This window comes from Hemiscyllium ocellatum, chromosome 2, assembly GCF_020745735.1.
Source record: "Hemiscyllium ocellatum isolate sHemOce1 chromosome 2, sHemOce1.pat.X.cur, whole genome shotgun sequence".
In the NCBI taxonomy this organism is placed as follows: domain Eukaryota; kingdom Metazoa; phylum Chordata; class Chondrichthyes; order Orectolobiformes; family Hemiscylliidae; genus Hemiscyllium; species Hemiscyllium ocellatum.
In genome coordinates, this window is record NC_083402.1 from 2,050,666 (window position 1) to 2,076,124 (window position 25,459).

The 25,459-nt window shown below is 50.7% G+C and overlaps 1 protein-coding gene across 1 annotated transcript in view; it reads right to left on the reverse strand.

The window, feature by feature from the left end:
- agxt2 (alanine--glyoxylate aminotransferase 2) overlaps positions 1-25,459 on the reverse strand; it is a 75,999-nt gene that overhangs the window by 14,475 nt on the left and 36,065 nt on the right. The window contains exons 8-10 of the mRNA XM_060847111.1: positions 14,477-14,577; positions 5,964-6,056; positions 655-787 (exon numbers count right to left, since the gene is read on the reverse strand). Of these exons, the coding sequence (XP_060703094.1) occupies positions 655-787; positions 5,964-6,056; positions 14,477-14,577 (327 nt within the window). The remainder of the gene's footprint in view (positions 1-654; positions 788-5,963; positions 6,057-14,476; positions 14,578-25,459) is intronic.

The window sequence follows — 25,459 nt, forward strand, 5'->3', positions numbered from 1 at the left end:
CCCGGTGTGTGTACCCTGGTGTTGTATACCTGGTGTTGTGTACACCCCGGTGTTGTGTACACCCCGGTGTTGTATACCTGGTGTTGTATACCCTGATGTTGTCTGTGGGGTGTGCAGTCTGTGCGATCTCCTTGATGTTCCTGATAGTCTGGGTGAACACATCTACAGGAAGTGCATAAAGCCATCTGCATAACCACCCAGGACCATCAGGAAGGGCGCTGAGAGAGGGACGGGGTGACCTTCGCTTTGGAAACCTGCAGAGTGCACCTCACTCAAGCGTAGTTTGTGATGTTGGATAACAGTGAGAGTAGTGATTTCTCTGGGGAGGACAGTCAGGATCCAGTCACTCTGGGGGCAAACATGCGAGGGAGAATCCTCATGATGGGAGATTCAGCCCCAGGGAACAGGCCAATGGCCTCTTGGTGATAGCACCACATGATCAACCCAGTGACACAAGTTCAAATCCTGAAGGAGGCACCATTTCAATTTGAAAATAAAGCTCTGGAATTCTGAGTTGAATGATGACAGTGAAACGGTTCCTGGTTATGGGGATGGTGTGTCTGGTTCAGTAATGTGCTCTCAGGAAGGAGCCTTGCCACCTTTATCTGGTCTATCAGTCCTTCTCGCTGAACCCCTCACCTTTAAGCTACTCACCAGGTGTGGTAACCACGGCACCCATCGGGAAGCCGTTGCCTATTCCCTTCGCCATGGTAACGATATCCGGTACCACTCCGTGAGACTGGAACCCCCAGTAATGGCTTCCCAAACGGCCAAATCCAGTTTGAACCTGTCAGACACATCACACAAGGTCATGGGTCAAACTGAAATCACTCTTGCTGGAATCTTGACCAATCAGACAAACCCATGTTAACCTTTCACCCCCAGCGTGTCAGGACAGAACAGACCTACTGTGACCCCCACCCCCCACCTCCTCCCCCTCGGAAATCACTCCCCAGACACTGGTATCATCACTACTCCCTCCTTCACTCACACACGGGCAGCCCTCGACACTGGTCAGTCTCCCTCAGAGTGAGCAGAGCCTCTGACCCTCCTGTTTGTATGTGTCAGCCAGGGCTCCCTGACTGGGCCACGGTCACAGCCCCAACCCAGGGACCCGGATTCTCTGTGTCCCATTTGACTGACCTCGTTACAGTCTCTACATCGACCCATTCCTCCCCAACCCTCAATCCCATCTCGTCTGCCCCTTCCCCCAGTGTCCCCCAGTGTCCCCCAGTGTCCCCCAGTGTCCCCCAGTGTCCCCCAGTGTCCCCCAGTGTCACTGCCCACAAACAGCCATCGATTCTGGACCGATGGTTAATTTAAAATCAGCCAAATGGTAAAATGATTGAAAATGGGGAGCAGAATCTGGGGAGAGGAACAACCCGGACTGACCGACTGACCGACAGGCAGACAGACTGACTGACAGACTGACTGACTGACAGGCAGACAGACTGACAGACAGACTGACGGACCGACTGACTGACAGGCAGACAGACTGACTGACAGACTGACGGACCGACCGACTGACTGACTGACTGACAGGCAGACAGACTGACTGACAGACTGACGGACCGACTGACTGACTGACCCATTGGTTGACTGACCGACAGTTTGACTGACCCATTGATTGAGTGACCGACTAACTGACAGACTGACTGACAGACAGACTGACTGACGACTGACTGACTGACCGACAGGCAGATAGACTGACCGACTGACCGACAGGCAGACAGACTGACTGACTGACAGACTGACCGACCGACTGACTGACCGACAGGCAGACAGACTGACTGACAGACTGACCGACCGACTGACTGACCCATTGGTTGACTGACCAACTGACTGACTGACTGACAGTTTGACTGACCCATTGATTGAGTGACCGACTAACTGACAGACTGACAGACTGACTGACAGACAGACTGACTGACGACTGACTGACCGACAGGCAGATAGACTGACCGACTGACCAACAGGCAGACAGACTGACTGACTGACTGACAGACTGACCGACCGACTGACTGACTGACCGACCGACAGGCAGACAGACTGACTGACTGACAGACTGACCGACCGACTGACTGACCGACAGGCAGACAGACTGACTGACAGACTGACCGACCGACCGACTGACTGACCCATTGGTTGACTGACCAACTGACTGACTGACTGACTGACAGTTTGACTGACCCATTGATTGACTGACAGACAGGCAGACAGACAGACGGATGGACTGTCAGACTGAATGGCCGCCTCCCGGTCCTGACATTGCACGGAGACATGTTTTAGAATGGGTTCACAAACTTCATAAAGGCTGAAGGAAAAGTGACTGGAAAAGGGTGTCAGAGTTTTATTTTGAAAAGCATTTACTGTCCCAATGATTAAAGAGACGCCATCAACCAAACCCTGTTCCCTTGTGGTTCATTGAGACTTGAAACTATAAAAACAAACTGCTTTCTTCATCAAACTCTCCTCCTCACAATAATTCACATTGTTCTGACAGAGTGTAGTTTGTTATTTGGTCATCACAACCTGCCTAATGCTGACAAAAAAGACATACTATTAAAGATTTTGTTCTTTCATTCATCAGAACACAATTGCAAGAATACCAAATGTTTGAGTGTGAGTGAGAAGCTTTGATAGTGCAGTTATGGTCACATTAACAGTCATTATTCCGAGCATCCAGTCAGCTTCTGCCTTTGCAGTTTCCCAGCCCATTATTTCAGATAGCAGAATTACTGAGGATTATCCTGAGAATTCCATCTTATAGCTCCAAGCTAAGTCAATCTGCCAGCTTCCTTTAACACATTCAGAATTCTATCTTCAATCTTTCCCTTCTGCAGGACAGTTAATACTTTCTCTAACTCCGGTCCATGCCAAGCTAATTCGACCTCTCGCTCTGACAATGCAGCTGGCTGTAAACTACATCGGGCAAAACAACTGCCTACCCGGAGATATTTCGAGGATTATAGGGAAGAATGTAACCTGATCTCAACATTATTTCCTTCTCACATCTGAAACACATTAGCCTTGTATCTAATGAGGCGACATTGTGGCTCAGTGGTTAGCACTGCTGCCTCACAGCGCCAGAGACCCGGGTTCAATTCCCGCCTCAGGCGACTGACTGTTTGGAGTTTGCACATTCTCCCCGTGTCTGCGTGGGTTTCCTCCGGGTGCTCCGGTTTCCTCCCACAGTCCAAGGATGTGCGGGTCAGGTGAATTGGCCATGCTAAATTACCCGTAGTGTTCAGGGATATGCCGGTTAGGGTGGATTGGCCATGGGAAATGTAGGGTTACGGGGATAGAGTGGGTCTGGGTGGGATGCTGTTCGGAAAGTTGGCGCGGACTTGATGGGCCGAGTGACCTGCTTCCACACTGTCGGGAATCCTATGACAATAAATGTTAATATTTTATCTTTGATCTGATCAGTAAAAAGGATAATTTAAAATAGAATTGTTTACAACTTGAATTCATTCAGACCTTTCTGGGACTTTGATAAATACAGGAACTGCTCAGATTTAGAAATAGCAGCCATTATCCCGAAATGTACATAACTTAACTTCCCTCAGAATAAAATAATTTGATTGGTTCTGAGCACGTATGATGTAATGAAAACCTGTTGCTGACAAAGGGAATAGGGAAGCGTACAGAGTTAAATTGAAAGGCCAGAAATCGCAGTAAATCTGAGGAGAGGGAGGTATTTAGAATATATCAAAGGAGAACCAAGGGACTGTTAAGGAAAGGAAGAGTAAGATATCAGTGTAAACTAGATTAAAAAAAAAGTACTGTGAAAGTTTCTATGAGCACGTAAAAAGGATAAGTTTGGCTAAAATTAATCTGGGTCCACTGCAGGCAGTGTCAGGAGCATTTATAATGGGGAGTAAAAAAAATGGGAAAAACCAAATGATTATTTTATGTCTGTTTTCATGGAGGAACATGCAATAAATCTCCCAGAAGCAGTGAACTAAATGGCGAGGGGGAATGAGGCGTTGAAGGCCATTGATTCTGGTAAGATGATTGTACTGGAGACATTAATGGGCTGAAAGTAGATAATTTCCCAGGACCTAATGGTCTACATCACAGAATATTGACGATGATGACTACAGAATTGGCTATGATGACTATAGAATAGTTGGTGTTTTCGTAATGACCTTCCAAAGTTCTACAGATTCTGGAGTGATTCCTAAGGATTGGAAAGTTGTAAATGTCTCTCACTTTTTAAGGAAAGGAGTGAGAGAGAGAGAGAGAAAACCAGAAACTCCCGACCTGTTGATCTTCCATCAATAGTACGGTATTCGAAAGGATGGGGCGTGTGGAAACCTGGTTTAGGATGATCTGATTGGCCGTAGTCAGCACCGGTTTGGGAATGAGAAATCATGTTTGATTAATTTACTGGAGGCTTTTGAGGATGTTACGAAAGAAATTGATAAAGGAAATCCAGTGGACAAACTGCACTTAGATTTTCAGAGATTTCAGTTTTTGATGGTCCTCACGAAGCTGGTTTGACCAAAACAAATGAGAAAGCATTCAGTGGATGGAGAGGGTAGATGCAGCGAAGGGGGGGTGTCCCAGATTAAGCAGGCTATAATCAGAGCACAGTTTAAAATAAAGGGCACACCACTTGGGTCTGATAGGAGGAGAAATGTTTTTACTCAGAGCTGTGTGCCTTTAGAATTCTCCCTCACAACGAGGGCTGGGTAAGTTCAGTCTTTGAGCATGTTTAAGGAAGAGATTGCTCGATTTCTGATTACTAGCACGGTACAGGAATATGAGGGTGGGGTGAGTAACAGGCAGTGGAGTATTTGATTGGCTGTGGTTGTGGGCTAGTCTTGAAGGGTTGAATGGCCTCCTCCTGGAGCAGGGTTCCATTTTCCTAAATGCCAGCAGATCGTGGTCTAACCGTTCCCCATTCGATTCACAGCCTACACTTCCTGAGTCCCCATATTTTCCTCTGCCCCTGTGTTCCCACATGTCCCAGGGTATTCCCATGTTTTCCAACATATTCCTGTGTATTCCTGTGATTTCCCATGTGTTCCCATGTGTTCCCGTGTATTCCCGTGTGTTCCCGTGTATTCCCGTGTGTCCTGTGTATTCCCGTGTATTCCCGTGTGTCCCGTGTATTCCCGTGTGTTCCCGTGTTCTGATCTGCCAGGTAAAGTAGCAGGTGAACCATCAGGTATATTCCAGGAGTGTGTCACATGGCCGTGGGAGACAGAACAGCCCAGTGCAGGAACAGGCCCTTTGGCCCATCATGTCTGTGCTGACCATGATGTCATTCCACACTAATCCCATCAGCTTGTACATGGTCCATATCCCGCTGGGTCACTGCCTGGTCATGTGTCTGTCCAAATGTCTCTTAAACGTTGCTGTTGTACCTACCACCTTCCCTGGCAGTGTGTCCCAGGTGCCTCCCACCCTCTGTGTAAACACCTCTCCCCTTAAACCGATGACTTGCCTGATATTTTAAACATCAGCAACAGACTGAAGAAGATGGTGAGGGAGACCTCCTGCTCGTTATAGTCACGTCGGATGGGATTGCAATTCCAGATCCTCCCACAGGATTCTTCCAGGATCTGACAGGGGGATGTGGAAAGGTTGTTTCTCCTTGGGGGGAGAGTCTGGGACCAGAAGGCACCCTCTCAGACTAAGGGCCCCTCTCTCTGAGGGGGGTGAATCTGTGGGATTCTTTCCCACAGGGGGCTGTCGGGGCTGGGTCACTCAGGATATTCAAGGCTGAGAGGGACAGATGTTTAATTCGTGAGAGAAACAAGGAGCTGGGGGGAAAGGCAGCAGAGTGGGGTTGAAGATTCTTGGGTCAGAAACCTTCCTCATTGTTCTTCGCTTCTTGTGAAACCTCTCAAAGGATCATCTGCAGAATTCACAATCTCAGTAACATCATAATAATCCCAAAATGTCCCCCCCACCCCCAATGAAAACATACTCAAAGGCACCGAGTCTCCAACCTCATCAGAAATGTATAATCCACCCCGTTCTCGAATAATCTCAGCAACCTCCTTCAGAAACCCCTTCGGGTATTGGACCGTCCCACTCACGCCCTGTGGGAAGACAGAATCACACAAACTGTTACAGTGCAGGCCATTCAGCCTACAGTGTTCCTACCAGCCCATTAAGTCTCACTTCTACCAGAATCAGCTTCTATTGCAATCCCATCTGAAGGTGAATGAGTTGCAGGAGTGTGGGAAAGCAGAGCCCAGACTCGGAAACGGCTTAGTCCCTGCTCCCTGGGCAGGAGGGGCTCACTGGGCAGGAGGTGCTCCCTGGGCAGGAGGTGCTCCCTGGGCAGGAGGTGCTCCCTGGGCGGGAGGTGCTCACTGGGCAGGAGGTGCTCCCTGGGCAGGAGGTGCTCTCTGGGTCATCGCAATATGATGCCGATCGTGTAAAATGTTCGAGAAAATGATGGTTAGAGTTAATAAAACTATAAAAACAGGCAACAGCTCGCTGAGCAAATTATTTAAGGAGTTGATTGAAATGAGTAACAAATGGCAGGGCAGGTGATGTGTAGGGGCAGCAGTATGTGGGGTCACCTGGATAACAGTGTGATCTGGGCAAAGATAGCCCTGAGAGTATGGCACACAGCAGGCACAGTGTGGTCAGGGGCACTGACAGCCCTGAGAGTATGGCACACAGCAGGCACAGTGTGGTCAGGGGCACTGACAGCCCTGAGAGTGTGGGGCACAGCAGGCACAGTGTGGTCAGGGGCACTGACAGCCCTGAGAGTATGGCACACAGCAGGCACAGTGTGGTCAGGGGCACTGACAGCCCTGAGAGTGTGGGGCACAGCAGGCACAGTGTGGTCAGGGGCACTGACAGCCCTGAGAGTGTGGCACACAGCAGGCACAGTGTGGTCAGGGGCACTGACAGCCCTGAGAGTATGGCACACAGCAGGCACAGTGTGGTCAGGGGCACTGACAGCCCTGAGAGTATGGCACACAGCAGGCACAGTGTGGTCAGGGGCACTGACAGCCCTGAGACTGTGGCACACAGCAGGCACAGTGTGGTCAGGGGCACTGACAGCCCTGAGAGTGTGGCACACAGCAGGCACAGTGTGGTCAGGGGCACTGACAGCCCTGAGAGTATGGGGCACACAGCAGGCACAGTGTGGTCAGGGGCACTGACAGCCCTGAGAGTATGGCACACAGCAGGCACAGTGTGGTCAGGGGCACTGACAGCCCTGAGAGTGTGGGGCACAGCAGACACAGTGTGGTCAGGGGCACTGACAGCCCTGAGAGTATGGGGCACACAGCAGGCACAGTGTGGTCAGGGGCACTGACAGCCCTGAGAGTATGGCACACAGCAGGCACAGTGTGGTCAGGGGCACTGACAGCCCTGAGCGTGTGGGGCACACAGCAGGCACAGTGTGGTCAGGGGCACTGACAGCCCTGAGAGTATGACACACAGCAGGCACAGTGTGGTCAGGGGCACTGACAGCCCTGAGAGTGTGGCGCACAGCAGGCACAGTGTGGTCAGGGGCACTGACAGCCCTGAGAGTGTGGGGCACAGCAGACACAGTGTGGTCAGGGGCACTGACAGCCCTGAGAGTGTGGCACACAGCAGGCACAGTGTGGTCAGGGGCACTGACAGCCCTGAGAGTGTGGCACACAGCAGGCACAGTGTGGTCAGGGGCACTGACAGCCCTGAGAGTATGGCACACAGCAGGCACAGTGTGGTCAGGGGCACTGACAGCCCTGAGAGTATGGCACACAGCAGGCACAGTGTGGTCAGGGGCACTGACAGCCCTGAGAGTATGGCACACAGCAGGCACAGTGTGGTCAGGGGCACTGACAGCCCTGAGACTGTGGTACACAGCAGGCACAGTGTGGTCAGGGGCACTGACAGCCCTGAGAGTATGGCGCACAGCAGGCACAGTGTGGTCAGGGGCACTGACAGCCCTGAGAGTGTGGCACACAGCAGGCACAGTGTGGTCAGGGGCACTGACAGCCCTGAGAGTATGGCGCACAGCAGGCACAGTGTGGTCAGGGGCACTGACAGCCCTGAGAGTGTGGGGCACAGCAGGCACAGTGTGGTCAGGGGCACTGACAGCCCTGAGAGTGTGGGGCACCGCAGGCACAGTGTGGTCAGGGGCACTGACAGCCCTGAGAGTATGGCACACAGCAGGCACAGTGTGGTCAGGGGCACTGACAGCCCTGAGAGTATGGCACACAGCAGGCACAGTGTGGTCAGGGGCACTGACAGCCCTGAGAGTATGGCACACAGCCGGCACAGTGTGGTCAGGGGCACTGACAGCCCTGAGAGTGTGGGGCACAGCAGACACAGTGTGGTCAGGGGCACTGACAGCCCTGAGAGTATGGGGCACACAGCAGGCACAGTGTGGTCAGGGGCACTGACAGCCCTGAGAGTATGGCACACAGCAGGCACAGTGTGGTCAGGGGCACTGACAGCCCTGAGAGTATGGCACACAGCAGGCACAGTGTGGTCAGGGGCACTGACAGCCCTGAGAGTATGGCACACAGCAGGCACAGTGTGGTCAGGGGCACTGACAGCCCTGAGAGTATGGCACACAGCAGGCACAGTGTGGTCAGGGGCACTGACAGCCCTGAGAGTATGGCACACAGCAGGCACAGTGTGGTCAGGGGCACTGACAGCCCTGAGAGTGTGGGGCACAGCAGACACAGTGTGGTCAGGGGCACTGACAGCCCTGAGAGTATGGGGCACACAGCAGGCACAGTGCGGTCAGGGGCACTGACAGCCCTGAGAGTATGGCACACAGCAGGCACAGTGTGGTCAGGGGCACTGACAGCCCTGAGCGTGTGGGGCACCGCAGGCACAGTGTGGTCAGGGGCACTGACAGCCCTGAGAGTATGGCACACAGCAGGCACAGTGTGGTCAGGGGCACTGACAGCCCTGAGAATATGGCACACAGCAGGCACAGTGTGGTCAGGGGCACTGACAGCCCTGAGAGTGTGGGGCACCGCAGGCACAGTGTGGTCAGGGGCACTGACAGCCCTGAGAGTATGGCACACAGCAGGCACAGTGTGGTCAGGGGCACTGACAGCCCTGAGCGTGTGGGGCACCGCAGGCACAGTGTGGTCAGGGGCACTGACAGCCCTGAGAGTATGGCACACAGCAGGCACAGTGTGGTCAGGGGCACTGACAGCCCTGAGAGTGTGGGGCACCGCAGGCACAGTGTGGTCAGGGGCACTGACAGCCCTGAGAGTGTGGGGCACCGCAGGCACAGTGTGGTCAGGGGCACTGACAGCCCTGAGAGTATGGCACACAGCAGGCACAGTGTGGTCAGGGGCACTGACAGCCCTGAGAGTATGGCACACAGCAGGCACAGTGTGGTCAGGGGCACTGACAGCCCTGAGCGTGTGGGGCACCGCAGGCACAGTGTGGTCAGGGGCACTGACAGCGTCTTTGACAACCAAGGGCAGGGAAGCTTCTTTAATTCACTTGTGAGATGGGGGGATGGGGGGGGGGTCATTGGCTGGGACCAGAATTTATTACCCGTCCCTAGTTGCCCCTGGGGAAGGTGGGGGTGAGCTGCCTTCCTGACCCGCTGCAGTCCATGTGCTGTAGGGTGACCCACAATGCCCTGAGGGAGGGAATCCCAGGATTCTGACCCAGCGATAGTGAAGGAACGGGATATATTTCCAAGTCAGGATGGGGAGGGGCTTGGAGGGGAACTTGCAGGGGGTGGTGTTCCCATGTACCTGCTGCCCTTGTCCTTCTGGATGGTAGTGACCGTGGGTTTGGAAGTTGCTGCCTGAGGATCTTTGGTGAATTTCTGCATCTTGTAGATGGTACACACTGCTGTTACTGAGGGGGGGTGGGGGGAGGGAGGGGATGGTACACACTGCTGTTACTGAGGGTCGGTGGGGGGAGGGAGGGGATGGTACACACTGCTGTTACTGAGGGTCGGTGGGGGGAGGGAGGGGATGGTACACACTGCTGTTACTGCGTGTCGGTGGGGGAGGGAGGGGATGGTACACACTGCTGTTACTGAGGGGGGGTGGGGGGAGGGAGGGGATGGTACACACTGCTGTTACTGAGTGTCGGTGGGGGAGGGAGGGGATGGTACACACTGCTGTTACTGAGTGTGGGTGAGGGAGGGAGGGGATGGTACACACTGCTGTTACTGAGGGGGGGTGGGGGGGCGGGAGGGGATGGTACACACTGCTGTTACTGAGTGTCGGTGGGGGGAGGGAGGGGATGGTACACACTGCTGTTACTGAGTGTGGGTGAGGGAGGGAGGGGATGGTACACACTGCTGTTACTGAGGGGGGGTGGGGGGAGGGAGGGGATGGTACACACTGCTGTTACTGAGTGTGGGTGAGGGAGGGAGGGGATGTTTGAGGATGTGGTGCCAATCAAGTGGGGGCTGCTTTGTCCTGGATGGTGTTGAGCTTCTTGAGTATTGTTGAAGCTGCCCCCATCCAGGGCAAGGGGGTGTATTCCATCAACACTGAAGGAGAGATTGCTGACAGAGGTCAGGGAGCTAATTGTAGAGAAACGATTTGTCTACTGAAATGTTTCAGGCCTCTCTGAACATGGGCCTAGTGAGACTGGGGCGTTGTAAATGTGATGCTGTTGTTTAAGAAAGAGATGAAGATAACCCAAGAAACTACAAACCCTTCAGCTCAACATCAATCGGGAGAAAACTGATGAAGGCCAGCATATGGGATAAAACAAGTAGAGTTGACAAAAAGATAGAAAATAGAGGGTTGGTGTAGATGGACATTCCTCAGACTGGAGACAAGGTGAAAGGGGTGTTTCTCAGGGAATGGCTTTTTCTGATTTATATAAACAGTTTGGAGATGGCTGTTGTGAGCAAAATCTCTGAATGTGCAGACGACACGAAGCTAAAGGGAGAAGAGTGAATTGTGAGTAGGTTTGAGGGATATTAGCAAGTTGGTCCAATGGGGAGACACCTGGGAGATCAATGTCAACGCCGAGAAATGTGACAGAATACATTTCATTGGACGCTACCCAGAGAGGCAATCCCAGCTCAGTAGGATAACCATGGTGGGAGGGGGGAGACAGGTGCAGAGGGACCTTGGGGTTTATGTATACGCTTCTCTGAAGGGGGCCAGGCAAGCTGGAAGCGTTCTTAAGCAGCTGATAGGATCCTTGGGATTCTAAACAGAGGCATAGAGTATAACATCAAGGAAGTGATGCTATCCCTCCACAAGTCACTGGTTGGACACATTTGGAATATTGTGTTCAGTTCTAGGCACCTTATTTAAGGAAAGGCCCTGGAGAGGGTTCAAAGGAGATTGAGGAAACTGATTGCAGGAATGAGAGAGGTTAGATACATGGAGGGATGAGAGAGGTTGGGCTCAGTCTCTTCAGAGCTGAGCAGATGAAGAGCTGACCTTACAAAACCCTGAGCCATCTTGAAAGGGGAACGAAGGATAATCTGCTGCTGCTAGTCGGTATATCAGTAACTAGGGGGGACAATTTCAAGGTTATCAGCAAGAGAGCTCCGAGTGAGATGAGGAGAGCCTCCTTTCCACAGAGAGTTGGTCACACAGAGTGATGGAATTAGAGAGCTATAGGGACAGGGTGGGAGGGTGGGACTAGCTGGGCAACTCCTTTGGGAGCTGGTACAAATATGATGGGTCGAATGGCCTCCTTCTGTACTGTACAATTCTATGATTCTATGCCTTGTACCTTATAGATGGTGGACAGGCGTTGGGGAGTCAGGTGATGAGTTCCTCACCGCCGTATTCCTAACCTCTGCCCTGCTCTTGTAGCCGCTGTGTTTATGTGATGAGTCCAGTCAAGTTCTGATTAACGGTAACCCCCAGGATGTTAAGGTGGGGGATTGGTCACATCATTGAATGGCAAGACAATTATTATTATTATTATTATTGGAGACAGTCATTGCCTGATGTTTGTGTGGAATAAATTTACAAACCACCCATCAGTCCAAGTCAGCATATTGCACTGACACCAATGTACCCATTGGAGCTGTCATCCTTACCCAGGCCAGTCTCTATGGGACTCCAGACCCACAGCAATTTGGCAGATTCTGAATTGTCCTTTAAATCACCCCAGCAAACCACTATAGCATTGAAACACCCACTCACTCCCACTCTACCCCACCCCAATGGACCCAAACCCATTCCCTTCACTCCCACTCTACACCATCCCAATGGACCCAAACCCCTTCCCACTCACTCCCACTCTACACCATCCCAATGGACCCAAACCCCTTCCCATTCACTCCCACTCTCCACCATCCCAATGGACCCAAACCCCTTCCCATTCATTCCCACTCTACACCATCCCAATGGACCCAAACCCCTTCCCACTCACTCCCACTCTACACAATCCCAATGGACCCAAACCCCTTCCCACTCCCTCCCATTCTACACAATCCCAATGGACCCAAACCCCTTCCCACTCACTCCCACTCTACACAATCCCAATGGACCCAAACCCCTTCCCACTCCCTCCCATTCTACACAATCCCAATGGACCCAAACCCCTTCCCACTCACTCCCACTCTACACCATCCCAATGGACCCAAACCCCTTCCCACTCCCTCCCATTCTACACAATCCCAATGGACCCAAACCCCTTCCCACTCACTCCCACTCTACACCATCCCAATGGACCCAAACCCCTTCCCACTCACTCCCACTCTACACCATCCCAATGGACCCAAATCCTTTCCAATTCACTCCCACTCTACACCATTACGATTGACCATAATGCCTTCCCTTTCACTCCCACTGTAGACCATCTCGTTGGACCTAAACCCCTTCCTATATACTCCCACTCTGCACTGTCAACAGTGGGAACAAAGTTTCGGGCATAAGCCCTTCTTCAGGAATGAGGCTGGTGTGCCAAGCGGGCTGAGATAAAAGGTAGGGGGGAGGGAATTTGGGGAGGGGCATTGGGAATACGATAGGTGGAAGGAGGTGAGGGTGAGGGTGATAGGCCGGAGAGGGGGTGGGGGCGGAGAGGTCAGGAAGAAGATTGCAGGTCAAGATTGCAGTGCTGAATCCTGGGGTTGGGACTGAGATAAGGTGGGGGGAGGGGAAATGAGGAAGCTGAGATGTTAGGATTGACCCAAACCCCTTGCCACTCACTCCCATTCTACACCATCCCAATGGCCCCAAACCCCTTCCCATTCACTCCCGCTCTACACCGTCCCAATGGACCCAAACCCCTTCCCAAACACTCCCATTCTACACCATCCCAATGGACCCAAACCCCTTCCCACTCACTCCCACTCTCCACAATCCCAATGGACCCAAACCCCTTCCCACTCACTCCCACTCTACACCGTCCCAATGGACCCAAACCCCTTCCCATTCACTCCCACTCTCCACAATCCCAATGGAACCTAATCCCCTTCTCATTCACTCATTCTACACTGTCCCAATGGATGCAAACTCCTTCCCATTCACTCCCATTCTATACCATCCCAATGGAACCCAAACCCCTTCCCATTTACTTCCGCTCTACACCAAACCAATGGAGCCAAATCCCTTCCCATTCTCTCCCGCTCAACGCCGTCCCAATGGACTCAAACCCCTTCCCATTCACTCCCACTCTACACCATCCCAATGGACCCAAACCCCTTCCCATTCACTCCCACTCTACACCGTCCCAATGGAACCTAATCCCCTTCTCATTCACTCTCATTCTACACCGTCCCAATGGACCTAAACCCCTTCCCATTGACACCCACTCTACACCATCCAAATGGACCCAAGCTCCTTCCCATTCACTTCCATTCTATACCGACCCAATGGACCCAGCCCTTCCCATTCCCTCCCATTCTACACTGTCACAATGGACCCAAATCCCTTCCCATTCACCTCCACTCTACAGCGTCCCGATGGACCCCAAACCCCTTCCCATTCACTTCCGCTCAACACCAATCCAATGGACCCAAACACCTCCCCATTCACTCCCACTGTACACCGTCCCAATGGACCCAAACCCCTTCTCACTCACTGCCATTCTACACAATCCCAATGGACCCAAACCCCTTCCCATTCACTCTAGACCATCCAATGGACCCAAACCCTTTCCCATTCACTCCAACTCTACACCATCCCAATGGACACAAATCCCTTCCCATTCACTCCCACTCTACACCATCCCAATGGACCCAAACCCCTTCCCACTCACTCCCACTCTACACCATCCCAATGGACCCAAACCCCTTCCCACTCACTCCCACTCTACACCATCCCAATGGACCCAAACCCCTTCCCACTCACTCCCACTCTATACCATCCCAATGGACCCAAACCCCTTCACATTCATTCCCACTCTACACCATCCCAATGGACCCAAACCCCTTCCCGTTTACTCCCATTCTACACCGTCCCAATGGACCCAAACGCTTTCCCATTCATCCCCATACTACACTATCCCAATGGACCCAAACCCCTTCCCATTCACTCCCACTCTACACCATCCCAATGGATCCTGATCCTGATGGTTTATGATGATGGAATCGGTGAAGCCCTACCTGGATGGGTTCAGCGATGAAAGCAGCTATTGCCTTGGGGACAGCTGACAGGAGGGTGTTGTGAAGCTGGTTAATGTACTGGTCCCTGGCATGGCATCTGTCTGAACCAGAAAGAGACAAGAAGAACCCATATCATTCAACAAACATGGGCTGGCACAGCCTCCTGGGATTGAAAGCTCCTCACCCATACACCAGCGGGCACACCCCAAACCTCAGCCAGCCCCTTCCTGATGCCACCTGCTCGACAATCCCCAGCCCCCTCCCTCCCTCAGCCACATACCCACACCCAGGCGAGCCCTGACATTGCCCCTCCTCACAGGAAGGGAGGCCAAGGTGAACAGAGGGCCCTGAGAGAATGAGGCTGGGGAAATAATACTGAGGAGCCAGGAAGTGGCAGAACCAAAGACTTTAAATTGATCTGCACGGTTGAAAGGAGCGATGGCAGACCAAAATTACTGAATACTCAAGGGGCAAAAAGGAAGAGACGAAATAAAAAGAATAATTATCACACGAGAGTAACTGCTAAGGCAGCTTATCGTGCTAAAGATCGATAAGTCCCCTGGATCTGTCACAATATACCCTCGGGTGTGAAAGGGAGTAGATATAGAGATGTTGGATGCACTGGCACTAACCTTCTAGGAATACTGAGATTCTGGAACAGTCTCAGAAAACTGGAAAATTGTCACTGAAACACTTTCATTGGAAATAGGGAAAAGACAAAGAAGATGTAACTCTAGGCCAGTTAGATTACCATCTGTTACTGGGAGAACGTTGGAGTCTATTATAAAGGATCTGACAGCACAGCATTTGGAAATACAGACTGTCATCACGCAGGATCAGCACGGCTTCAGGAAGGGGACATCATAAGACCACCAGACCCAGGAGCAGAATTAGGCCATTCAGCCCATCGCGTCTGCTCTCCCATTCAATCATGGCTGATGTGTTTCTCAACCCCATTCTCCAGCCTTCTCCCTGTAATGTCTGACCCTCTCACGAATCAGGAACCTATCTATCTCGGTCTTAAATAAACTCACAGCCCTCTGCGGCAATGAGTTCCACAGATTCCACACCCTCTGACTGAAGCAATCCTTTCTCATCTCAGTTCGAAAGGGTTGTCCCTTCACCCTGAGGCTATGCCCTGGGATCCCAGTCTCTCCTACCGGTGGAAACATCTTCTCCACGTTCACTCTATCCAGACCTCTCAGTATTCTGTACATTGCAATCAGACCTCCACACCCCCAACTCCATCGAGTACAGACCCTGAATCCTCAATCACTTCTCATGTGACCATCCTTTCGTCCCCAGGATCACTTCTGTAAACCTCCTCTGGATCCCTCCGATTCCAGCACATCCTTCCTCACGTGGGACCCAAACCTGCCCTCAATATTCTGGTCTGACCAGAGCCTTATCACAGCCTCAGCAGTGCATCTCTGCTCTTGTATTCTAACCCTCTCAAAATTAATGCGAACATTATATTTGCCTTCCTAACTGCCAGCTGAACCTGCCTGTTAACTTTAGGAGCATCCTGAGCTCGAACACCCAAGTCCCTTTGTGCTTCAGAATTCCAAACCTTCTGCCAGTTAGAAGATAGTATCTGCCTCTATTCTTCCAAACAAAACGCATAACTTCACACATTACTACACTTTGATCCATCACCACTTCTTTGCCCACACTCCTAGCCTGTCCTTGCTTCCTCAGGAATACTGCACATCCATCTGTTTTTGTGTCATCTGCAAAATTAGCAACAATGCCTTCAGTTCCTTCGTCCAGATCGTTAATGTACGACGTGAATCGTTGTGGTATCAACACTGACCCCAGTGGAGCTCCACCAGCCACCAGATGCTATCCTGTAAAAGATATCTTTCTCCCCAATCTCTGCCCTCTGCCAGTCAGCCAGTCCTCTACCCATGCCAATCCCTTGCCCCTAACTCCAAGGGCTGTTGTCTAATTCAGCAGGCTCCTGTGCAGCACCTGGTCAGGGACCTTCTGGAAATCCATGCCCACCTGTACCCCACTGCCAAACTTGTGTGTTACAGTCCCTGCCACCCCCTTCAGGACCTGGGCTGTCCTCTGTGGGGCCTGGGTGATTTATCCACCTTCAGACCTTCCCCAGCACCTTCTCAGTGATGGCCATGACACCCCCCCCCCCCTGCCCCCGAACGCTCATGGCGTTTCGGTCGTGCTGGGGCCTTCCACCACGAAAACTGATGTAAGTTTCCCATTCTGTTCCTCTGCCACTTCTCTTCCCCATTTCAGCCTCATTTTCCACTCTTGCCTCTCTCTTAACTTTTAGTGAGCTAAAAAAAAAACCTTGTCCAATCTTCTTTTACATTACTAACTAGGTTACCTTCTCACTAGATCCCAACACTGTCTCACACACTTGTTACTTAGGACAGAGATGAGGAGAAACGTCTTCACCCAGAGAGTGGTGGCTGTGTGGAATGCTCTGCCCCAGAGGGCAGTGGAGGCCCAGTCTCTGGATACTTTCAAGTAAGAGTTGGATAGAGCTCTCAAGGAGAGTGGAATCAAGGGTTATGGAGATAAGGCAGGAACAGGATACTGATTAAGGATGATCAGCCATGATCATATTGAATGGTGGTGCTGGCTCGAAGGGCAGAATGGCCTACTCCTGCACCTATTGTCTATTGTTTTATCCTCATATTTCATCTTCCCCCCCCCACCCAACCTTTGCTTCCTTAGTTATCCTCTGCTCTTTAAAGGCTTCCCAATCCTCTCTCTTCTCATTTGTGAGGGGTAAGTCATGCCTCACAAACCTTATTGAATTATTAGAGGATGTGACAAAACACATTGATGAAGGTAGAGCAGTGGAAGTGGTGGACATGGATTTTAACAAGGTGTTTGACAAGGTTCCCCATGATAGGCTCATTCAGAAAGTAAAGAGGCATGGGATGCAGAATTGTCTGGCCCATAGAAAACAGAGGGTGGTGGTAGGTGGAAAGTATTCAGCCTGGAGCTCGGTGACCAGTGATATTCCACAGGGATCTGTTCTGAGACCTCTGCTGTTTGTGATTTTTATAAATGACTTGGATGAGGAAGTGGAAGGGGTGGGTTAATACGTTTGCCGATGACATGAAGGTTGGTGGAGTTGTGGATAATGTGGAGGGCTGTTGTAAATTGCAATGGGACATTGAGAGGATGGAGAGCTGGGCTGAGAAGTGGCAGATGGAGTTTAACCTGGAAAAACTGTGCAGTGATTCACTTTGGAGGGTCGAATTTGATTGCAGATTACAGGGTTAAAGGCAGGATTCTTGGCAGTGTGGAGGAACAGAGGGATATTGGGATCCATGTACATAGATCCCTCAAAGGTGCCACCCAAGTTGATAGGGTTGTTAAGAAGGTGTACGGTGTGTTGTCTTTCATTAGCTGGGGATTGAGTTTAACAGCCGTGAGGTTATGCTGCAGCTCTATAGGGCACTGGTTAGACCACACTGGGAATATTGTGTTCAGTTCAGGTCACCTCATTATAGGAAGGATGTGGAAGCTTTAGCGAGGGTGCAGAGGAGATTTCCCAGGATGCTGCCTGGACTGGAGGGTGTGTCTTATGGGGAAAGGTTAAGGGAGCTAGGGGTTTTCTCGTTGGAGTGAAGAAGGATGAGAGGTGACTTGATAGAGGTGTACAAGATGGTGAGAGGCACAGATAGGGTGGATAGACAGAGACTTTTTCCCAGGGTGGAAATGGCTATCATGCACAGGCATCATTTTAAGGTAATTGGAGGAAGGTTTAGGGAGGGTGTCAGATGTAGGTTCTTTCCACAGAGAGTGGTGGGTGTGAGGAACGCTCTGCCAGCAGTGGGAGTAGGGGCAGAGACATTAGGGACATTTAAGTGACTCTTGGATAGGCCCATGGGGGATAGTACAATGAAGGGTATTTGTAGGTTACTCTGATCTTAGAGTAAGATAGAAGGCCAGCACTACATCATGGGCCGAAGGGCCTGTGCTGCTCTAAGTTCCAATCTTTACCAACATTCTATACTTTTTCTTTTGTTTTTATGTTGTCGTTAACTTCTCTTGTCAGTAACCAACCCCGCTCCTCCCGGGTTATCCCCAGAAACCCCTGTCATTGTTATCCCCAGAAACCCCTGTCATTGCTGTTCCACTATCTTCCCTGCCAGGGTCCCTTTCCAATCACCTCTGGCCAGCTCCTCCCTCTGTCTTTTACTCCATTGTAATCCCACTGTATCTGATACCAGCTTCTCTCTCTCTCTCACTGCAGGGTGAATTCTGTCATATTATGGTCACTGCCCCCTCGGGGGCACCTTCAGCTCCCTGACCGAGTCTGCCTCATGACACATCACCCAACCCAGGATGACCTGTCCCTGAGTGGTTGCACCACCAGCTGCTCCAACAGAACCATCCCATAGTTCCATCCTTCCTTTTCCTGAGATCTGTTACCAGCGTGGTTTTGCCAGCCCACCTGCATGTTGCATTTCCCCAGGATTATTGTGATAATGCCTGTTCTATCTCCCGATGTAATGTCTGCCCCACACCCTGAGTACAGTTAGGAGCCTGCACACAACTCCCATTAGGCAACACTTCTCCTGTACGCTCCCATGACATTACTCACACCAATTCGATGTCTTCCCACGCTATATCATTTCATGTTATTGATTTAATTTCATTTCTTAGGAACAAGGCATCCCCTCTCCCCATCAGCCTGTCCTTTTGGTAGGACTTGTATCCTTGGATATTTAATTCCCAACCCCGATTCCTTCACAGACACACTTCTGGGAAACCCCCACTATTGTACCCTGCCAGTTTCAATCTGTGCTCCACACTGACTTCCCTTGTTTTGTGTGCTGCGTGCACCGAAGTACAGCACCCTCAGTCCTGTACTGACTGTCCCCCTTCTCACAGCTGCCCCCTTACCTGCTGTGTCTGAAAGTTAATTTCTGACCCTTTCCATACTCTTGATCCTATGACAACATAGAAAAGTACAGCACAGAACAGGCCCTTTGGCCCATGGTGTTGAGCTGAGGTTTAATCCTAATATAAAATAAAATAATCTAACCTACGAACCCCTCAACTCACTGCTATCCATGTGCATGTCCAGCAGTCGCTTAAATGTCCCCAATGACTCTGCTTCCACCATCACAGCTGGTAACACATTCCATGCATTCACAACTCTCTGTGTAAAGAACCTACCTCTGCCATCCCCTTTATACCTTCCTCCTAAAATCTTCAAACTATGACCCCCCTCGTACCAGTCAGTCCTGCCCTGGGGAAAAGTCTCTGGCTGTTGACTCTATCTATTCCTCTCATTATTTTGTACCTCGATCAGGTCTCCTCTCTTCCTCCTCCTCTCCAGAGAGAAAAGTCTGAGCTTATTCAACCTTTCTTCATTAGACAAGCCCTCCAGTCCAGGCAGTATCCTGGTAAACCTTCTTTGCACCCTCTCCAAAGCCTCTGTATCTTTCCTATAGTAGGGCGACCAGAACTGGACACAATATTCCAAGTGTGGTCTCACCAGGGACTTGTAGAGCTGCAGCAAAACCTCGCGGCTCTTAAACTCGATCCCCCTGTTAATGAAATCCAAAACACCATATGCTTTCTTAACAACCCTATCCACTTGGGTGGCAACTTTGAGGGATCTATGTACTTGCACACCCAGATCCCTCTGTTCCTCCACACTGCCAAGAATCCTGTCTTTAATCCTATATTCAGCATTCGAGTTCGACCTTCCAAGATGCATCACTTCGTATTTATCCAGGTTGAACTCCATCTGCCATTTCTCAGCCCAGCTCTGCATCCTGTCTATGTCACGCTGCAGCCTGCAGTAGCCCTCGATACTATCGACGACACCTCCAACCTTTGTGTCATCTGCAAATTTACTAACCCACCCCTCAACCTCCTCATCCATGTCATTTATGAAAACTACAAAGAGCAGAGGCCCAAGAACAGAGCCCTGCGGGACCCCACTCACCATTGACCTCCAGGCAGAATACCTTCCATCTACAACCACTCTCTGCCTTCTGTCAGCCAGCCAATTCTGAATCCAGATAGCCAAATCTCCCTGTATCCCATACCTCCTGACTTTATGAATGAGCCTACCATGGGGAACCTTATCAAATGCCTTGCTGAAGTCCATATACACCACATCCACTGCACGACCATCATCCACCTGTCTTGTCACCTCCTCAAAGAACTCAATAAGATTTGTGAGGCATGACCTGCCCCTCACAAAGCCATGCTGACTGCCTTTAATCACACTATGCTTTTTCAAATACTAATAAGCCCTATCCCTCAAAATTCTTTCCAAAACTTTGCTGACCACTGATGTAAGACTGACTGGTCTGTAATTGCCAGGGATTTCCCTATTCCCCTTCTTGAAAACAGGAACAACATTTACCTCCCTCCAATCCTCCGGTACAACTCCCGTGGAGAGTGAGGAAGCAAATATCTTCACCAACGGCTTAGCAACCTCCTTTATCGCTTCCCGGAGCAGCCTGGGATAAATCTGGTTTGGCCCTGGGGGCTTATCAATCTTAATGTTTTCCAAAGTTTCCAGCACATCAACGTCATCAAACTTGATCTGGTCAAGACTGTATCCCAGCTCCTCAAAGTTCTCATTCACAACAAGGTCCCTTTCCTTGGTGAAAACCGAAGCAAAAAACCCATTTAGGGATTCCCATATCTGCTCAGACACCACACACAAGTTCCCTCCGCTAGCCCTGACCGGCCCTACCTTCTCCCTGATCATTCTCTTATTCCTCACATATGAGTAAAATGCCTTTGGGATCTCCCTAATCCTTCTTGCCAAGCCTTTTTCGTGCCCCCTCCTGGCTCTCCTCAGTCCATTTCTGAGCTCCTTTCTAGCAAGCCTGTAATCCTCTAAAGCTGTGCTAGATCCTTGCTCCCTCCACCTTACGTAAGCTGCCTTCTTCCTTTTGACGAGAAGCTCCTCTGTTCTCGTCATCCAAAGCTCCTTAATCTTACCCCTTCTTACCTGTCTCAGAGGAACAAATCTGTGCATCACTCGCAACAACTGCTCCTTAAATATCTCCACATGTGTGCTGTGCCCTTTCTGTGGAACAGTTGTGCTACTGAGACTTTATAAAGCTCTGGTTAGGCCCCATTTGGAGTACTGTGTCCAGTTTTGGTCCCCACACCTCAGGAAGGACATACTGGCACTGGACCGTGTCCAGCGGAGATTCACACGGATGATCCCTGGAATGGTAGGTCTAACATATGAGGAGTGGCTGAGGATCCTGGGATTGAATTCATTGGAGTTTAGAAGATTAAGGGGAGATCTAATAGAAACTTACAAGATAATAGATGGCTTGGAAAGGGTGGACGCTAGGAAATTGTTTCCGTTAGGCGAGGAGACTAGGACCCCTGGACACAGCCTTAGAATTAGAGGGGGTCAATTCAGGACAGAAATGCGGAGACATTTCTTCAGCCAGAGAGTGGTGGGCCTGTGGAATTCATTGCTGCAGAGTGCAGTGGAGGCCGGGACGCTAAATGTCTTCAAGGCAGAGATTGATAGATTCTTGATGTCACGAGGAATTAAGGGCTACGGGGAGAATGCGGGTAAGTGGAGTTGAAATGCCCATCAGCCATGATTGAATGGCGGAGTGGACTCAATGGGCCGAATGGCCTTACTTCGACTCATTTGTCTTATGGTCATATGGAACAATTGCTCCCAGTCTACACTTCCCAACTCCTGTCTGATAGCATCATAATTTCCTTTTCCCTAATTAAATATCTTCCCTCGGTAACTGCTCCTTTCCCTCTCCGAGACTATGCTAAACGTGAGGCAGTTGTGGTCACTGTCACCAAAAAGTGCGCTCCCACCGCGGGATCTGACCCCTGCCCTGGCTTGTTGCCAAGCACTAAATCCAAAGTGGCCTCTCCCCTTCTCTGTCTGTCTACACACTGGGTAAGGAACTCCTCCTGAACACACCTGACAAAAACGGCTCCAACCAAACCATCTGCACTTCGGAGGTTCCAGTCAATATTGGGAAAGTTGAAGTCACCCATAACAACAACCCTGCTACATCTGCATTTTTCCACAATCTGCCCACCGATGAGATCTTCAATCCCTCTACTGCTATTAGGGGGTCTGTATAAACCCCCAATGCTGTGGCTGTTCCCTTGCTGTTCCTAACTCCCACCCATTCTGACTCAGTAGACAAACCTTCCTCAACAATCTTCATTTCTGTAGCTGTGACGCACTCTCTGATTAGCAATGCTACACCCCATCCTCTTTTTCCACCCTCCCTGCTTTTTTTAAACATTCTAAACCCGGGAACATCAAGCAACCATTCCTGCCCCTGTGAAACCCACATTCCATAATCTTTCAACCATCTGAGCCTACATTCCAACAGTTTAGGTTGAAGCCCCACCCGCAGCCCTGGTTCTGTGAGGCACCAGTATTCTGGTCCCAACAGGATTCCGACAGAGCCCCGTCCCATAGCAGCAGCTCCCTCCTCCCCCTGTACCGGGGCCCTGTCCCATCAATTCAAACTCGTTTCTCTCACACCAATCTTTGAGCCACACAGTTACCTCTTTAATCTTGTTGACCCTGCACCAATTAGCTCATGGATCAGGTAGTAATCCAGAGATTATCACCTGTTAGGCCCTGCTTTCTAATTCAGCCCTTAGCTGCGGATAGTCCCTTATTACAATCTCCTTCCACTTGCTACCAATATCATTGACACCTAAATGAACCACAACAACAGGATCTTCTCCCTCCCACTCCAGGTTCCTCTGCAGCCCAGATGAGAGATCCTGAACCCAGGCCCCAGGCCGGGAATACAGCCTTCGGGAATCTCAACCCTGGCCACAGAGAACCGTCTCTATTCCCCTGACTATACTAGGCCTGATTATAACCACATTTCTCTTTTCTCCTCACTCCTGAATGGCTCCCTGTACCACAGCACTATGGTCAGTTAGCTCATCCTCCCTACAGTGTGGAAACAGGCCCTTCAGCCCAACAAGGCCACACTGACCCTCTGAAGAATAACCCCCTCAGACCCATTCCACTGCCCTATATTTACTCCTGACCTGGCAATTTATCCTGGCCAATTCACGCTGACCTGCACATCTTTGTGACTGTGGGAGGAAACCGGAGCACCCAGAGGAAACCCACACAGACACGGGGAGACACCGGGCCCTGCATCACTGTTTTATTTACTTAGTTCTTAATTTTATTTTTTTTAATTCTATTGGTCTTTTAGTTCGTAACCTGTAAACATCTCTCTTATTAACCTTTAATCTGAAAATTACCTGGAATGGTTAACCCAGGGGCAAGATGGTGGCTCAGTGGTTAGCGCTGCTGCCTCACAGCACCAGGGTCCCAGGTTCAATTCCAGCCTTGGGCGACTGTCTGTGTGGAGTTTGCACATTCTCCCCGTGTCTGCGTGGGTTTCCTCCGGGTGCTCCGGTTTCCTCCCACAGTCCAAAGATGTGCAGGTCAGGTGAATTGGCCATGCTAAATTGTCCGTAGTGTCCAGGGATGTGTGGGTTCGGTGCAGTAGTCAGGGTGAATGTAGAGTAATAGGGTCTGGGTGGGTTACCCTTCAGGGGGTCGGTGTGGACTTGTTTCCACACTGTAGGGATTCTAAGTTCCAATTGGGGCTATCACCAACCAATCAAAATAAGGTTTTCCTGTGATGTCAGTGTTCAGTGCTGGGCCCTGGCCCTTTGCTAACACCTTCCAAACCATTGACCAAACAGAACAACGATACAGCTCCTCTCTCCCTCTGCTGAAAATTCCCACCCAGCCTCCAAATTCCCTGAATTATAAACTCACCCAGACTGTGCCTCACTCCAGATGGGATTCCCAACTCCCTGACCATCCAAACCTTACATCATTCCTGACAAATGGACGGGAAGGTTTTGAGGTGGTAATGAGATGGTTGGAGGGTCTGAAGGGGGAGATGTGGAGAGGCTGTGTCTCTGTGAGGGAGAGTCTGGGACCAGAGGGCACCCTCTCAGACTAAGGGCTCACCTGGTGAAGACAGAGATGAGGAGGAATGTCCTCTCTCCGAGGGGAGGGAAGCTGGAATTCACTCCCACAGAGGGCTGTCGGGGCTGGGTCCCTCAGGATAGCCAAGGCTGAGGCAGGTCTTTAATCATTGATGGAATCAGGGTTAAGGTGTAAAGGCAGGGAAGTGGAGAATGATCAGATCAGCCATGATCCCACTGGGTGTTGGGGCAGACCTGATGGGCTGAATGGCCAGATTCTGATCCGACATTGCATGATCTACCTGCACTAAGATAGTCCCCCTGACAGCATGGCCTTTGGTTTTCCACAAGACCCTTTGACATGGATTCTGATCAACTGCTTTTCTGGAAATCCACATCAAGTACATCTTCAGGTTCCCCAAACGTTACTCCTTTGAAGAAATCCAACAAATTGGTGAAACAAGGCTTTTACTTCGACAAAGCCGGGCTAATTCTTCCCCATTTCCTTGAATGTTTTAAAGTGATTAGTTGTATTTTCTTTAATGATTAAATTCAATCCCTTCCCTAAGGCAGACATCGGGATAACTAGCGTCAAGGTGACTTCCTTTCTTCCTCCTGTGTCAGTGGGGCGAGTGTTGCTACTACCCCGTCTGGTGGAACCTTTCCTGAAATCAGAATTTGGGAAAATTCACACCAGCACATCTGCTGCCCCTTTCTCTTTGAAGACACTCAGAAGAAATCCATCTGGACCCAGAGAGGGGTCAGCCCCAGCTCCAGTCAGCTGCTCAATCCCACTTCCTGATGGTTGGGATGTTACAACCGGGCAGCAGTGACCGTGAGGGTAGAGCTGAAGGGATTTACAGCAGGGAGGGAATGGGTTTCTGATCCTCGATGCTGAAGAGACAAACAACTTCTTTTCATTTAATTTCACCTGCCATTTCCTTTTCATCCACTATTAACTCTCCATTCTCACTCTCTAGGGGCTAACACTCAGTTCACTGTCTTCCCCTTTTTAAACACTGACAGAATCTCTAGCTATCTGCTTTTACATCACGC